We start from the raw sequence: 18,026 nt of genomic DNA on the forward strand, positions 1-18,026 counted from the left end.
AAACCTGCAACCTCAATGTATGGGGACAGAACTCTGACCAACTGAGCTACCTGGCCATGGTGGAAGGACCAATGCTTTTTAATTTCTGTACTCTCTCCAATCTCTAAAGTACACAGATGATTACTGGCATGCGATTCATGCTCAATACATGTTAAATTAACCAACCACTTACCTAATTTCTAACACAAAAAAGCAGTATGTGAGTATATAAAAATTTTATTTTCTGTAAGTACGGCTGATCATCAGTGTACATTAGTAGAAACCAGTAATGAAAAGGTGTCTCATCTTGGCTCCTGTATTAACTGAAAAAAGTTTTTTGTTGTTGTTGTTATTGCTTCTTTTAGAGCAAATGACTGAGCGAAACACCGTATTTTATTTAGGTAACTTTTTTACAATGAGGTGAAATAATGTTGAGTAATTAATTATAATTAGTAGAGGAAAAATACAGCAAACTATAAAGTTTATAAATGGTCTTACAAATCTCAGAGATATAAAAATAATTTTACAATGAGATGAATCTATTCTAGGGACATTTTCCCATATTCTACTTTTATAAACAGTGGTAAATTTAGTACTGCACAGGAGAATGAAAGACTATCTAACCAGTTCCAGTGTTGCCAAGTCTCATCAAATACTGCTCCAGAGTGGTTCCAATCACTGCTGCAGAGCAATGTACCTCTGGAAAATTTGTTATTGCAAAAATCTTGAAGTCTATATGCATATCAAGCATTTATAGTTAGGCCCATTATAATTACATTATAACCACACAGATGATGTAATTGAAAAATAATTTTAAAATTTTACTGGACTCAGAGCAGCTCTGTCATGTTCTTAACTATGAATATTAAAGTATCCAACTTCTATGACATGGAAGACACTATAGAATTGATGTTAAAAAAGGAATTCTCATAGTCCAAAAGGCTGGGAACAAGTGCCCTGGAGCTTTCAAAGGTATCGTTCTACGTATGATCTTTGTCTTCCAGAGGTAACATTACTAAAAGGATAGAGATATTTTTTCCATGCTGGTACTCACTCCTAATTGGCAGTATAAGAGAGAAGTAACATGGGTCTGAGTCGTGACTATTCTACTAGCTAGCTTTTAAACTATGAACAAGACACTTCACTTCTATAAGTTTCAATTTCTTCACTTACAAAATGAGGATGAACCCATCTCCTCCTAACCTCTTCATTAAGAGCTGTTACAAGATAAAACCAAGATGGATGTTCCATTATAAAGTATGACATAAACATTACTATATAGTAGAATGCATGGAAGTAATGTGTGACTGAATGACTAAATTCTGACTTGACCATGAAGGGACCTAAATGCTAAGATAAAGAGCTTTTAGACCTGACAGGAAATAATGAACCATTAGAGGTTTTAGTGAGGAAGGTGTGGGATGCTGGTTCTGTGTGTACATGTAAAAACCAATGAGGTAATTTGCAACTTCCAAGTAATCTGATGGTACTGTGAAAGGATGGTTAGGGGTAAAAAGAACTAAGCTATTCTGTAATAGTCCAAATGAAAGATAAAAATTTGGACTAGGGCACTGACAGGTAAGAAATGACTGCAAAAGGATCCAAAGGACTGCATTCAAGAATGAGAATAAGGAAAAAATTTTAACACCAGCAGAGAAGTGGACAGTAACACAAGAAAACAAATTTCCGTTTACTTTACAATCGAAAAAGATAGAGTTTAAATGTATTAAATTTGAGATGTCTGGAGTTATTCAAGAGGAGTTGTCCAAGAAGGGTGTGAAACTAAACCTCAGAAAGAAGGGGTTGTGCACAGAGCTGTAGATCCGGGAGTCAGCTGCTTAAGACAGTTGAAGAAGTTAAAGAGAGAGAAGACTGAGAAAAGTAAGGGAGAGCTGAATGAAGAACTTGGAGAACTCCAAAATCAGAAGGGTGGGCATTTACTACAAATGCCCATACTTACAGAATTATTAAAGATGAAATACAAAGGATGCTTAATTTGGACCCTTGATTTAGATATAAATACTAAGGATCAGAGAACCTTTTGACTTAGTTTCATGTTTAGAAAAAATAGTATTTTCTTCTGGTGAAACGTGTGAGCTCCCACAGTAAGCCTCCAACATCTCCCTAGTCAAAAGCTTCCAAGTTGGTTAGTTGTATTTTTCCTTCATATAACTGAGACCCTGTTGTCTTTACACATTAACAGTTAAAAATGATTCTAATAAGCCAAAAGGCAACAACAGAAAGTGAAGATCATCTTCTGGAGAGAAGGAAGACATTTACTTTTGTTTTTCATTATGTCTAATTCTACTAGACTATGGTATATTCTATTTAAAGTGGTGATGAGTATGATTTTCCTTAAAAAATAGCTTATTTTAGCATCCAACAAGTTTAATTTCAGGTATTTGGGAAATTTCATCATCCAGAACACCTCATTACCTAGCAATACTAGAAAGAGTTGGCATTAAGTCTTATCATTTTGCCACTAACAAGTAACTCATTTACCTTTACCAAGGCAGAAATCCAGAAGTCATCCTAGAGCTTCCCATTCTCTAACCTCCAATGACTGCTCATTTATCACAGTTAAACAGCTCTCAAAAATGTTCCTCCACTATCATTTTCCCTTGTCCAAGTATTAAGCCATTAACTAAACTGACAGTGCCTCAAATTATAATGATCAGATTTGGGGCTGGTATCTAGCTGTTTAACAGCTTGTAATATATTCTGTTCTTACAGTACTAAAAAGTTGCAAAGACAGCATGTCAATGCAAAATCAAAGAAGTGCTCCTTTGAAAAAAGCTCTCACCTCTTTACAATATCATTCTATCATCTTATTTAGGAACAAGTGCCTCGTTATTCCAGAATGCTAAAATCTTTTACAACCCATGAGCTTGAGTTAGATTTCCATCTCCCTTTTTACTAACATCTATGGATAAGAAAGTCTTAAGTTCTTGGAAATATAAAAGCAGCAAAGTCCTCATCTCAATAATGTATTGATAAAATGTTCATAAGATCCTGATTATATTACAGTAAAATAAATAAATATAGTTACATAATTATAATGAATTTATTTTACAAAGTTTTACTTAGTCAAAAATCACTCATTGAGCATTTTGCTATAATCTAAAAATACAATGAAATTTTAAAAAGCAAGGCAGTTACCTGAGGAGAGTCAAAAGGATATCGACTACTAAACTTAAATAGAAGTTGAAATTTTTCCCCTTCATATAAGGTACCTGGTGCACCTTCCATGTCTACAATCCACCTAGAATAGAAACAACAACAAATTAAAAACCTCAGGTAAAAGAAATTGAGGTGAGAAGGAGAAAAGGGAACACGAAGAACTTCCTCTGTGCCAGGCATTGGGATAGATGTCATTCATGTGTAACAGCACACTTCTTCTTCCCAACAACCAGAAAAGAATGTTGGGAATGTTCCTCCCAACATTCACACACCTGGCCATATTCCCTTCTCTGACACACAGGGGTTAAATAACCAAAGCTAGCAAAGGACAGTCAAATTTTAACCCAGGTCTGGAAAAAATAAATAATGAAAAATGAAAAACACAGGGTTGAATATTGAATGTCCTGAGAGGTCAGATTGCTGTCAGACATGGCCCATGGACATGAACATGGACATGAACATGGTCACAGTAAAATGGAACTTCCAGATTATAAACAATGGAAGATAGAAGGGACACCGTTAGAAATTGTACAGGAGAAGCTGGCTGCACAAGGGCTAAGGGATCCATGGGCCCGCAATGAAGCCTGGAGATACATGGGTGGCTTTGCAAACAATGTTTCCTTTGTTGGTGCAATATTGAAAGGATTCAAATGGGGATTTGATGCATTTGTGGTAGCTGTGGGGGCTGAATATTACCTGGGGTCCCAGAATAAAGATAAGAAGCATAACTGAAGATAATATCTGGAAGTATCTTAGTGGCTTCTTAATTCTCATAAAAAGAAGATTTCTTTACTGTAGCCTACTCATCTATGTGTTTGTCCATTAAAGAATACTAGTAAGATTTAATAAAGAATACATATGCCAAAAAAAGAAAAATGAAAAACAAAACAAACAAAGAAACCCAAAATAAAACCCCAACTCAGGAAGCTGACACAAAAGCCTGTGCTCTTCGTACTTAATTTATACTACCTTATTTTTTTCAAGACCATTTCTACAATGGCTAAAAAGATTTTACAAATAACATCAAACTAATCAACTGCCATTCTAGTACAATTATTGTAGAAGCAATGGGGGAAGTAGGTATTAGCAATGACTAAAGAGAATTGCAGTGATCAGACTACTTTCTCATCAGTATACTAAGGAAGACTAGGAAAAAGAAAGCTAAGCTTATATGGGTCCATTTACCCTGATGGGTATTCAAACATCTATGTGACATTTCCTTTGTCTCCCATTATATTTCAATTGTTTAATAAAACCCTGTATAGATTTCTGTGGTATCTATGCAAGCTTATTCTGTTTCCATACATAAAAACCATGAATATAAAATTAAGATATAATTAGGAACTGATTCTTACGACTTTGGTCCACTTTGCTTCCAAATGCTGCCCGATCATCTCTGCCATCACAATCTCTATTTCTCTGCTCCCATCTTCCTCATTTTTTTAAAGTAAGAGGGTAGTGTATGAATTATACTTATATTTCTCCCACTTATAGTAATTATTGTATACATGGCAAATCTTCCTTTAACCTAATGCTTTCCAGGCATAAAAATTCGGTATTTTAAATACAAAGAAACAAAAGGAAGTAAGATTGAAAATACGGTTTGGGGTTCTTACCCCATATAATATGTTAAGAGTATATAAAATAATAAGTGTACCAAATCTCTAAGAGCAAAAGTAGCTAATGCAAACAGACTCTTAAGAGCTTGACTATTCATTTTCAGAATGCAAGCTGAATACCATAGGTGGTAAAAAAAACATACGACCACAGACCCCAAAAGGCAATATTTTACAGTGAAATTAGATAGACCTGTCCCTTAACTACCCGTGTGGCCAAAAGAAAGCTGTTCTATTTCTCCTATTTTAAATATTTCACTCGTAAAGCAGGTATTTCCAAGAAAGGATATTCATTTTAAAGTGTTGTTGGAAAGATACATAATATTACATATGCAAAAAAATCCACCATATTCCTGACATCAAAGTGAGAGCACAGTAAACTATACACAATGCAAAAGCTGCACTGAAAAACAAAACATAAAACCTATTCTTTTTTCAAACTAGGTAGATCCTTCCTAGCCATCAAAATCCCTTTTTACTCCTGACACCCATTCTGCAGAGAGATATTCTAAGGAAAACTCAGGACTTCCTGGTGCCCTTTTATTTCGTTTATAAGGCAATTTTTAGGATATACAACATACCACAAATTTTCATGTGATCTACCCAAGCACAGCTTTAAATAGCTAAGTAAACACCTCAATAATCCTTCCAATAGCTGGGTGAGAGACAGGTAAAAAAAGGCATAATTTTTAATTGTGCAGTATAATTTTAAATAACATTTTACTAATTAAAAAGTAAAACATGTTCACTACAAAAAATTTAGAAAAAGTACAAATAAAACAAAAATCACCCATAGATAATTATTACTGTTAAAAGTTTTTTTGGTACATTTCATACTAGTCATTTTGCAGTTTCTTTATCAATTCAAATCATCAATGTTTATAATTTTAATCACAAGCACACACTCCAGAATAAGGATGAAATGGGAGAATTCTCAGTTCTTGGACCTATGAGTAGCTATTGCTCTATGATTCTAGTGTTTAAATGTGTATTTTTCCCCACACATTTATGGCTCCTAATCAAAGAAACAGCCAACTCTATTCCTCTCTGAAGGAAAAACTAGCTTAGTTGAGTATATTAAGACAGGATACATGCCAATATGGCCTAAGGGATTTTCAAGGGTAATTATGACTACAGAAAATTTTTGCCTTACCTGAGGACTATAGACTAAAACTCAAGGGGTGCTGTTTCACTGTACTACATTGAGAAACCATTTCCCTATTACTGGCATTTATATTGTTTTCATATTGTCCCTAGAGATAATGTTGAAATCAGTATAGTTGACCATGGAACAACATGGGTTTGAAATGTGCAGGTCCACTTATATGTGAATATTTTTCAATAAAAATGTATAGTATTGTGTGTGTGTGTGTGTGTGTGTGTGTGTATATATATATATATATATATATATATATGTTCTTGTCCTTACGATTCTCTTAACATTTTTTTCTCTAGCTTACTTTAACATAAGAATACAGTATATAATACATGTAACATACACAATGTGTGTTAATTATTTACATTATTGATAAAGCTTCCAGTCAACAATAGGCTATCAGTAGTTGAGTTTTTGGGGAGGCAAAATTTTTATGTATATTTCTGACTACACAGGTGTTGGTATTCCTAACCCCTGCATTGGTCAAACATAAACTGTAGTTCTAAAGTCAATCTATCTCTGTTCCTTTCTTAAAATAGCATAGGGGTTTATTAGGTCAAAGGATAAAATACACCTTTTTTAATGGTTTTAACACATGCTACCATAATGTCTTCCAAAAAGCTTATTATGCTTTCATCATCTTCCTCATCCATATCCACATCCCATATAATCTCATTTAGCTATTCTAAGATCTGATATTTATAAGACTTTTTATATCCTGGATGATGGGCCAAAGATAATAATACTTTTGTGATTCATTTACAATGTTATTTTAAAAACAAAATTACTGCCTGACAGAATCTCTAAATGACAGGTTTATTCTCAGATAACACTGTTCTCAAAAGAAACATCAACAAAATGGCAAGCAACTAAATGGGAGAAGATATAACAAAATATCTTCTCAATAACGAAATATCAATAATGAAAGAACAAACAATCCAATTAAAAAATGGGCAAAGGACCTGGGCATACACTTTTCCCAAGAAGACATACAAATGGCCAACAGATATACGGAAAGATGTTCAACTTCACTAGCTGTTAGGGAAATGCTAATTAAGAACCACAATGATATACTACCTCATACTTATTAGAACGACAATTATCAATAAGATAAGAAATAAGTGTAGGAGAGGTTGTGGAGAAAAAGGAACTTTCATACAGTGCCGGTGGAAATGTAAATTGGAGCAGCCTCTATGGAAAATGGTACAGAGGTTCTTCAAAAAATTAAGAATAGAGTTACCACCCTGACCAGTATGGTTCAGCTCACTGGGAATGTTTCTGTAAAGCAAAAGGTTGCTGGTTCAATTCCCAGTCAGGCCACATGCCTGGGTTGGGGCACATACAAGAGACAACCAATTGATGTTTCTCTCTCACACTGTATTTCTCTCCCTCTCTTCCTTGCTTCCCCTCTCTAAAAATAAATAAAATATTTTTTAAAAAAGAAGAGAGTTACCACATGACCAGCAACCCCTCTTCTTAGGTATCTAAACAAATTATTTGTAAAGATATATGTACCCCTATGTTCACTGCAGCATTATTGACATGGAAACAACCTAAGTGTCCTTTGTCCAATGATTGGATAAAGAAAATGTGGTGTGTATGTACAATGGAATATTAGCCACAAAAAGATGAAAAACTGCCATTTGAGACAACATGGATGGATCTTGAGAGCATCATGCTAAGGGAAATAAGTCAGATGGAAAAGGACAAGAACCATATGATTTCACTGATATGTGGGGTACAAAACAAAAAGCAAAAGAACAAAACAAACAAACTCACAGACATACACAACAGTATGGTATTACCAGAGGGGAACTGGGATGAGGGAGGATGAAGAGGGTAAAGAGGGTCAAATATTTGGTGACAGAAAGAGACTAGATTTTGGGTGGTAGAATATACAGACGTTGTATTATAAAGTTGTATACAGGAAATGCACATGATGCTATTAACCAATGTTACCCCAATAAAATTGATTTTTTAAAAAAGGTAATGCTGTTTTGGGAATTATACTTTGTGGTTATTATTTGTGAAAATGCAAAACATTCCTTTAACTCTGTATAAATCACTGTGTAGTGTGGTTCCCCTCCACCCCCCAAAAAAGTATAGTTGAAAGAGGAAGTAATAGATTAATTCCAATTTCCTTGAGAACTATAAGGCTAGCTGTTATAGGATATTCTGAGCTAGATTAACAAAGGAAGAGAGGAAAAAGATGGAAACAGAGTATAATCCATCTATTTAATTACATAGAACAAAAAAAGTCCTTTGTTTAATTATATAGAACAAATGCCATATACATGAAATATGTACTCCATTTCCAAATTTTGATATAAATGAAAAATGAGAGCCATAAAACACATGGAAGAACCTTAAATACATATTGCTAAGTGAAAGAAGCCAATCTGAATAGGCTACTGTGCGATTCCAACTATATGACATCTTGGAAAGGGAAAAACTATAGAAACAATAAAAAGATCAGTGATTGCCAGGGGTTTGGGAGACCAGAGAGAGGGAAGGATGAATACGTGGTAAACAGATAATTTTTAGGGCAGTGAAAATACTCTGTATGATACATAATGGCATACATGTCATTATACATTTATCCAAATCCACATAAAGTTCAACACCAAGAGTGAATCCCAATGTAAAGTTATAGACTTTGAGTGATTATGATGTATCAATTCAGATTCATCAATTGTAACAAATGTACCACTCTGCTGGGGGCTGTTGATAATTGGGGAGGCCGTGCATGTATGGGAGCTGAGGGTAAATGGGAAATTTCTCTACCTTCTGCTCAATTTTGCGGTGAATCTAAAAATGCTCAATCAAGAATTCAGGAATGTTTAAAAAAACTGTTACAGGGCTAGAGATGTACTATTACATTTTCAAACATCAATATATCTATCCAAACATCAGCATTATTCATTCTCTGTATTCCTGTTCCTAAAGCTTGACTCCTGTATCAATAACTCAAATGTCAATGTGAAAGGCAACCAAAATTGTTTCTTCTGAAAGGATGAGTATGTCCTCTCTCTGTATAAATTTTGTTCAGTTTTGATCTCTGGAACTAGATTATCACTATATTTGAATGGTTATATTTGTCCTACAAGTAGGTCTTTAGTAAACTTCTATCTTGTTGGCTCCTCTCCCTTTTATGTTTTTGGTTTATTTGTTTAAGGCTATGGTCAATTATTTTAAATTTCCCCCTATTTCAGAACATTTACTCTTATTTAACAGAATTGTTAAATCAAAGGAATGGTGAAGAATTGACTATACTGGGTTGTGAGATCTTAAAATGATACTCTTGAAAACATTTCAAACTAATTCAAACACTCCTTTTTAAGAGAAGGGACCCCAATCTCTATTCTTCTTGGTATCCTACTTGGGAAGAGCCTTCTACTCCACTCCCAAGGAAGGAGCTGAATTGGAATACCTGTGTCCCCTTCCACCCTTCATTTTTTCATGCATAGAATAAGTAAGGTCTGTTAACTGTATCTACCTCTTAGTGGAAAAAGAATGTGATGAAATATGAAAATAATTCTGTATTTTAAAGAATAAGTATATATTCATACAGTACATCGATAAAGAAGCAAATAAGTACTTTAAAAATTAAATACTTACTGTGTAATTGAATTTTGAACACTCTTTTCATTTAAAGTCATCCCAGGAGGTGGGTCATTTTGCAAAGCCAACAGTTCTTTCTGCAGTCGTTTCTAGAAAAAAATATCAATAATAACTTGTACTTTTTTGTTATAATATCCTTCTAGTGATAGTCTAAAACCCTTGATCAAATTTCCTCCAAATACTCATATCCTTTCCTTTATAAACCTCTTACATCTTCTATGTATTATATATATCACTAATGTTCAAATTTCCAATTGCCTATATTAATTCACAACCTATTATCAAAGTATTTCTAAATACATTTATAAAAATTTATAAAAGAGGTTATGAAGTGCAGTCAGCTACCAACAAAACTTCACAGCTACTTCACTGAGGTTATAAGGTCTCAGCCTAGGTTATAAATGCTGAGTTTTAGTAGTGCTTCTTTTACTGTTTTTTAATAATAAATACCATAGTTCCTCATAATACTTAAAGAACATGTCAATTCAGACAGACAAGCTTTCCAGAGGAACTATACAAGTAACCTGTCATGAAAAAAAGCCTTTTTAAATAGTTTTAGCTTACAATTTACAGATGTCTTTTAAAGATTTACATATTTGTTTTAACTATGATCATCTGCACATAATTTAATCTTTCAACACCAGAATGTAACATATCAGAGCCCAAGATATGTAGACTTATTTTTCCATATACTAGATACCCCAAAATGGCTATGTATTTGGCATTTTTGTTTGAACAGCCTTTATTGTCCACTTTCCCATTAGTACCATTAGTGGACATTATTTGTTAGTATACAACAGAAACAAAAACATAGAAGATCACAATTTATGGGTTTAAAAAACAAATAATCAGTGCTATTAGAATTGTATGCAACATTACAAACATACATACAATTCTGAATAAATGTCTTTTCTTGGATTAAACTAGACAAGCATGAACATCTGTTTAGAACTCAGGAATAGCTGCTTAGAAGCTAGTATCTGCTTTTCCTGGACAGTCAAATATTACTGTCAGTATAGCAATGTTTCTACATCTTTTCAATACATGACACCTTTAAATAAGCTCAACATCATCCAACACCAGTACAGTTCAGAAACTCCTCCCCTTCTTTGTTGAGAATTACTGTAACAGAGCTTGAATAAATGGCTCTTTAAGTTGTCAAGAATGAAAACTTTTCCTCAGATCTTGCAATATCATAATTGCTAGTAACAATGAAAATGAGCTATCAACTACTTGAAATTTCTCACTCCTCACATTCTGACCCGACCCCACATTATCCAGCAACAAGAGTTATTTTGTTGAATATATCATGTTATTTTGGCGTAACAAACCCCAACTTATTTTGGCATAACAAACCCCAACTTATCTTCAGTGCTGGCATTATATTGGCTAACATTTCCTGCTTCATGTGCTCCTAAAACCATATTATATAATGCCTCATGGAAACCAACTAAAAAACTTAGAACCAATTTCTCCAAGTCCTCATAAAAGCATGGCCCAATAATGGGTCCATAGACACTTTGCATATCACAGTGCTAAATCATACCATTTCATACAAATATGTGATCTTTGCCTCTTCGGCTCCTAATCATTGCTTTTTCAGACAGCTGAAGATGATGGGTATGACAGTAAAAAAATGTACTAAGATGACTTTTTTATAGTGAATATTACAGTTTAAGTTGAAGGATACCATATCATATAAAATACTCCTATTTATTTTTAAAAATTTAAATAGCATTCTGCCCTGGCCCATGTGGCTCAGTTGTTTGGACATCAACCTATAACTGAAAGGTTGTGAGTTTGATCCCTGGCCAGGATGCACAGGGGAAGCAACCAATTGGTGCTTTTCTCTTGCATCATTGTTTCTCCCTCTCCCTTCCTCTCTATCTAAAAGCAATGAAAAAATGTCCTCGGGTGAGGGTTAAAAAAAAAGTTAAAAGAAGCACCCTAACAAGACCATTCATACCTAAACAAGTTCAGCTTCTAAACTGATGCATTTCTCTAAGTATTACCCCACACTAATATATGTCAAAACCAAAGCACACAAAAATTAAATGATTCTCTTGTGGTTATAAATCAGAACAGAATATATCCCTCTTAGATACTAATGAAATACATAAAAGGACATACTGACAAGATTCCTGGACTTGTAAAGCTTAAATTCTACTGCAGGAAAAGACAGTCAATAAGTAATAACAAAACAAGTACATGGTATATTAAAATCTGATGAGAAATAGATCAAGTTAAATGGATGTAGAGTTAGGTAGGTCTCACATCTTGGGAAGTTTTATCTCAAAGCAACAATTTGAGAAACTATTCAAAAAGGTAGAAATCCTTGTTTAGCACAGGAGAGATAGAAATGAGGAATAAACATTAAAAATGTACAGCTATGGCCTTGGCTGGTGTGGCTTAGTGTATTGAGTGTTGGTCTGCGAACTAAAGGGTTCCAGGTTTGATTCCCAGGGCACATGCCTGGGTTGCAGGTCAGGTCTCCAGTAGGAGGTGGGCAAAAGGCAACCACACATCTATGTTTCCCTCTCTTTCTCCCTCCCTTCCCTCTATCTAAAAATAAATAAATAAAACCTTTTTAAAAATGTAGAGCTATGTAGATGACAATGTAACAATACATAAAATGGCCAACAATGTTTTTCTCCAATTTCATCTAACCCAACAAACTAAAGGTGAAAGGTTAACAAACAGGGCCACATGACAGAAAAAAATTTTGGTACATATTAATATCATGACACTAACAACCACCATTTTCCTCCCAATAATATCAAGAAATGATTATAATAATAGCCATTTATTTCTCTTTGTTCAGGGTGGGGTGCTAAACAATAAAATTTTATTTTAAAATACTAATTCATGCATATTAAGGAAACATTTTCTTTCCTACTGAATTCTAAGCACACTTCTACAGACCTTAACTCCGAACAGTAACTTATTGATACTTTTTCCCCTTAGGAAATGGAAAGCCTTCGGTAAATGGAGGTATTCATTCTTACTTTAAATTGACATCTTCAAGAATCAGATCAAGCCCTGGCTGGCGTAGCTCAGTGAATTGAGCGTGGGCTGTGAACCAAAGTGTCGCAGGTTCGATTCCCAGTCAGGGCACATGCCTGGGTTGCAGGCACCCAGCAACCACACATTGATGTTCCTCTCTTTCTCTCTTTCTCCCTCCCTTCCCTCTCTAAAAATAAATAAATAAAATCTTTTAAAAAAATGCAAACAGTAATGAATAAATATTCTAAAAAAAAAAATAATCAGATCACGATACACAAAGTGAAAAGGTTAAATGATTCGTGTTTTTAAAGAGACCCTAGCCTAAAAAGAGAGACAAATGGGTAAATAACTTCTACATGCTTTCAGGGTATAATAGTGCCCAAAAGGAGAAAACCCAGGACTGTGGTATACTGAAAGTCAAAGAATGTGTTTCAAAGACTAAGAATTTTATTTCCAGCATGATGGCAGAGTACATATTCTAAATAATTTTATAGAAAACAAAAACAAAGTGAAGAGAGGAACTCTGAAATTTTGCCTTGGAGGTTTCTACCAAACCAAAGCGAGGCGGGGGGGCAGGGAGGCAAAATCAAAAGTGAGGAATCTAACAAAAGATCAACATAAAAGTACAACCCCTCAGTGTAAGGGTACAGGAAGCAACAATGAAATCTGCATGTTGTAAACTCAGCAATAGGTAGAAGAAAAATAATTCTTCCATGAAATGTCATATCCTCAAGCGGACACCTACAGGGCTTTGCAGCCTGAATTCCTTCCACTGGAAAACCTGAGGCAAAAAATTAATCAAAAGGGGTCCAAGAAACAATGCATCAGGTCACTGAAAGAAGCAAACTGTAACCTGGAGGAATAAAGTTCTATCTTTTGAGGCAACAATTTCAATGATCAGAGTCTAGACAGATACATAAAAAAATTAATAAGGATCAAATGAGAAATTATTCAGAAAATAGTATGCAACATCTGATGTGATAAAAAATCTCTCTTCTCTAAATCATCTTTCCTACCTAGAAAAGCACTAGGTCCCCAATTAATTTACTTTATGTCTTACAGCATTTATATAACTATGAACAACTCGAAGGCAGAGATTATGATGTATTTATTTTTGTATTCCTAGCATTCAAAACTGTGCCTGGCACATTTTTTTTTTTGCCTCTATACATGTTTCAAAAAAATTAATGAAGATGTTGACTGATTCAATGTTTGTAAGAGAAAAAGCTGGCAACAATATACATCCATCAACAGGTAAGTTATACAAATTATGGCATATGAAAACAAGACTACTGCAAACATTAAAAATTATGTGGAGTGTTCTGGCCAAGATGGAGGTGTAGGTAGGTACTCTACACCTCCTCCCACAACCAAAATAAGGATAACAATCAATTTAAAAACAAAAACAAACAGAACTTCCAGGATACCAAACTGTATGGAAGTCCAACAACCATAGAGCTAAAGAATAAAAATTCATGCAGACTGGTAGGAGGGGTGGGAGATGGGCAGCCAGGGTGGAGAGGAGGCATAGCAAGGCCTCAGCTGGCAGACGGGGAGGGATAGGTGACAGGTGCAGGACAGGGATTCCACATTTGTGTGCAGAAAAAACCAGAAGGAACAACTGGGGAGTGAGACAGACAGCGTAACCCAGGGTTCCAGTCCAAGAAACTGAAGCCCCAAAACCTTTGGCTGTAAAACCTGTGGGGGTTGTGGTGGTTGGAGAAACTCCCAGTCTCACAGAAGAGTCTGTTAGAGGGGCCCAGGGAATTCTAGAAAGTGCACTAACCCACCCACCTGGGAATCAGCACTGGGGCAACACCTGAAAGGGCACAATCCACTTGTGGGTAGCAGGGAAAGTGACTGAAAGTGGCCGAGAGCTGAGCAAGTGGCACTGTTCCCTCGCTGACACCTCCCCCATATACAGTGCCACAATGCAGCCATGTGGGTTGCCCCACCCTGGAGAATACCCAAGGCTCCTCCCCTTACAATAACAGGTGTGATGAGACAAAGAAATACGGCCCAAATGAAAGAACAGGTCAAAACTCCAGAAAAACAACTGGAGTGACAAGAAGATAGCCAATAATCTATTAGGTGCAGAGTTCAAAACACTGGTAATCAGGATGCTCACAGAAATGGTTGAGAACAGCCACAAAATAAAGCAAGAAGTGAAGGCTATACAAAGTGAAGTAAAGGAAAATATACAGGGAACCAACAGTAAAGGGAAGGGAACAGGGGCTCAAATTAACAACTCGGAACAGAAGGAAAAAATAAACATTCAACTGGAATAGAATGAAGAAACAAGAATTCCAAAAAATAAGGACAGGCTTAGGAACCTCTGGGACAACTCTAAGCGCTACAATATCTGAATCATAGGGGTGCCAGAAGGAGAATAGGAAGAGCAAGAAACTGAAAACTTATTTGAACAAATAATGAAAGAAAACTTCCCTAATCTGGCAAAGGAAATAGACTTCCAGGAAGTACAGGAAGCTCAGAGTCTTTAAGAAGTTGGATTCAAAGAGGAACACACCAAGACACAGAATTAAATTACCAAGATTAAAGATAATAAGAGAAACTTAAAGGCAGCAAGAGAGTTACCTACAAAGGAGTGCCCATAAGACTATCAACTAATTTCTCAGAAGGAACCTTACAGGGAAGAAGGGGCTGGAAAGAAGTATTCCAAGTCATGAAAGGCAAGGACTTACATCCAAGATTACTCTATCCAGCAAAGCTATCATTTAGAATGGGAGGGCAGATAAAGCACTTCCCAGATTTGGTCAAGTTAAAGGAGTTCATCATCACCAAGCCCTTACTATATGAAATGTTAAAGGGATTTATCTAAGAAAAAGAACAAAATCAAAACTATGAACAGTAAAATGACAACAAACTCACAACTACTGAGAACTGAACCTAATAAACAAACAGAAAACTAAGTAAACAACTAGAACAGTAAGAGAATCACAGAAGTGGAGATCACATGGAGGGTTATCAGTGGGGAGGAGAAGAATGGGGGAAAAGTAACAGGGAATAAGAAGCATAATTGGTGTAGGTACAAAATAGGGGGAGGTTAAGAATAGTATAGGAAATAAAGAAGCCAAAGAACTTATATGTATAACCTGTGGACATGTACTAAGGGGGCAGGGGGGAATGCTGGATGGAGGGGTGGATGCAGGGCAGAGTAAGATAAAGGGGAGAAAAAATAGGACAACTGTAATATCACAATCAATAAAATATACTAAAAAAAAAGAATTATGTGGATCTACAGGTACTAACAAAAGAACGGCAAAACAAAGAAAAAGCAAGTCTCAAATACCTATAATCCCTTTATGTTAAAACAAAAGAGATTTATTTATACAAATGTTATATAATGCATACAAAAGAGATTGGAAAGAAGCATATCCGACTATTTGACAGTACTTCCCGACTAGCAGTGGAAATGGAGAAAGAGGACATCCCTATTTGCACTATATACTTTTGTAATATTATGACTCTTTTACAACAGGAAAGTAGAAGGGTATCTGTTGTATGATTAGAAAATAGACTTAAGGGCTCAAAGGATGATAAAAACACATACCCAAATATTCACGGCAACGTTATTCATAATGGCCAAAATGTGGAAGCAACCCAAATATCCATGAACTGATAGAATAAACAATCTATGCTGTATATCTATAAAATGGAATATTATTTTTCATAAAAAATACAGTACTAATACATGCAGCAATATGGATGAATCTCAAATACATCATGATAAATAAGTCAGTCACAAAAGGCCAAATATGTGATATCATTTATATGAAATGTCCAGAACAGGAAAATCTATACAAACAGAAAGGAGACTTTTATCTGCCAGGGACTGGTGGGAATAGGAAGTAAAATGATGGAGAATACATGATGATAGGCAAAAGGTTTCTTTTGGGAATGATGAAACTATTTTAATATTAGATTATGGGGATGGCTGCACATCTGACTGTATACTTCAAATGGGTGAATTTAATGGCATATAAATTATATCTAAATAAAACTTAAAAAATACCCTCAATGATAGATTGATTACATAGCAGATGCTCTGATTAATTTATCCAAGATGTAACAGGAAGAGATAAAAATGAGGAGGGAACACAAAAGAGAATGGGATGCAACATTTAAATGGATAATGCCTGAGAATTTCTCAGAATTGTTGCAGACATCAATCCTCAGGTGCAAAAGCCCAATGAATTCCAAAAAGCATTAATAAAAAGAATTCCAAACACATTGCTGTGAAAAGTATAGAACACCAATTAAAATACTGCTAATTCTAAGACCAGAGAGAAAACATAGATTCCCTACAAACATAAAAATCGGAGTAATGGTTGTCATTTTTTAGAGATTTTTTTTATTGTTGTTCAAGTACAAAGGTCTCCATTTCCCCCCACCTTAGCCATCCCCACCTCCCACCCTTGATCCTACCCCTCTTTTGGCTTTATCCATGTGTTCCTTATATACGTTCCTTGACACACACCCTATTATCCCCTCCTACCTGCCCTCTGGTTATTGTCAAGAGATTTTTTTAAAGATTTCATTTATTTATTTTAGACAGAGGGGAAGGGAGGGAGAAAGGGAGAGAAACATCAGTGTGTGGTTGCCTCTCACAAGCCCCCAGGGGACCTGACCTGGACCACAACCCAGGTATGTGCCCTGACTGGGAGTCAAACTGGTGACCCTTTGGTTCCGAGGCCAGTGCTCAATACACTAAGCCATACCAGCAGGCTGGTTAGCATTCTTTAATTAAAAAAATTTTCAGTGACAGTTGACATATAGTATTAGTTTCAGGTGTACAACATAGTAGACGTTTATATAACTTACAAAATGATCACCTCAATAAGTACCCACCTGACACCATACAGAGTTATTATAAAATTATTGACCATATTCCCTATGCTGTACTTTACATCCCAGTGTCTCCCTGTCTCCCTCCCTTCCTCCTTCCTTCCCTTCCCTTTCTTCCCTTCTCTTTCTTTCTTTCCTTCCTTCTTTTTGGTCTGAACAAATAAGGGTTTAATTTTCTTACAGGACCAGATGCTAAACAATACATGTGTGGATGATGGTCTTGGCCTTTCCTTCATGGCAGCAAGGTGGCTGCCCCAGGTCCAGATATCACACCCACATTCATGGCAGGAAGATGGAGCATGGGGCTGTAGAACTTTCCCAGAATCCTCTCTAGTGGCTCTGCTTAGTTCACAATAACAGGCAGCTCTGACTCCAGGCAGAGCTGGGGTACATGGTAACTCTTAACAGCAAGGGAAGCTGAGCAAGTGAGCAAAAGAAGCATCAGGTTGGCGAGAACCTGTCAGTGATCCGTGGTCTGATCTGGGCACACTGACACTCCAAACAACCATTGGCAAGTGGTGGGATGCAAGGAGCTGGAGTCCGGTCAGTAACAGTACCTGCCACAGGCTCTGCCTCCTGCCCCCGTTACACCTACATCCCCTTAG

General features: G+C 35.8%; 2 protein-coding genes across 2 annotated transcripts in view; one reads left to right on the plus strand and one right to left on the minus strand.

Annotated features, from left to right (window-relative positions):
* Positions 1–18,026, minus strand: part of UBE2W (ubiquitin conjugating enzyme E2 W) — a 55,725-nt gene that overhangs the window by 24,929 nt on the left and 12,770 nt on the right. Inside the window, exons 2-3 of the mRNA XM_045849427.1 lie at positions 9,550–9,641; positions 3,139–3,241 (exon numbers count right to left, since the gene is read on the minus strand). Coding sequence (XP_045705383.1) covers positions 3,139–3,241; positions 9,550–9,641 — 195 coding nt within the window. The remainder of the gene's footprint in view (positions 1–3,138; positions 3,242–9,549; positions 9,642–18,026) is intronic.
* LOC123825798 (NADH dehydrogenase [ubiquinone] 1 beta subcomplex subunit 3-like) lies at positions 3,550–3,906 on the plus strand. The gene has a single exon (XM_045849436.1). The coding sequence runs from the start codon at positions 3,589–3,591 to the stop codon at positions 3,889–3,891; it is 303 nt and encodes a 100-aa protein (XP_045705392.1). The 5' UTR covers positions 3,550–3,588; the 3' UTR covers positions 3,892–3,906.

The sequence above is a fragment of the Phyllostomus hastatus genome, unplaced genomic scaffold (assembly GCF_019186645.2).
Source record: "Phyllostomus hastatus isolate PE091 unplaced genomic scaffold, TTU_PhHast_1.1 phas_contig_65, whole genome shotgun sequence".
Lineage (NCBI taxonomy): Eukaryota > Metazoa > Chordata > Mammalia > Chiroptera > Phyllostomidae > Phyllostomus > Phyllostomus hastatus.

Bases quoted from the DNA above. Each gene is read 5' to 3' on its own strand.
- LOC123825798 (XM_045849436.1), top strand. From the start codon at position 3,589: ATGGCCCATGGACATGAACATGGACATGAACATGGTCACAGTAAAATG.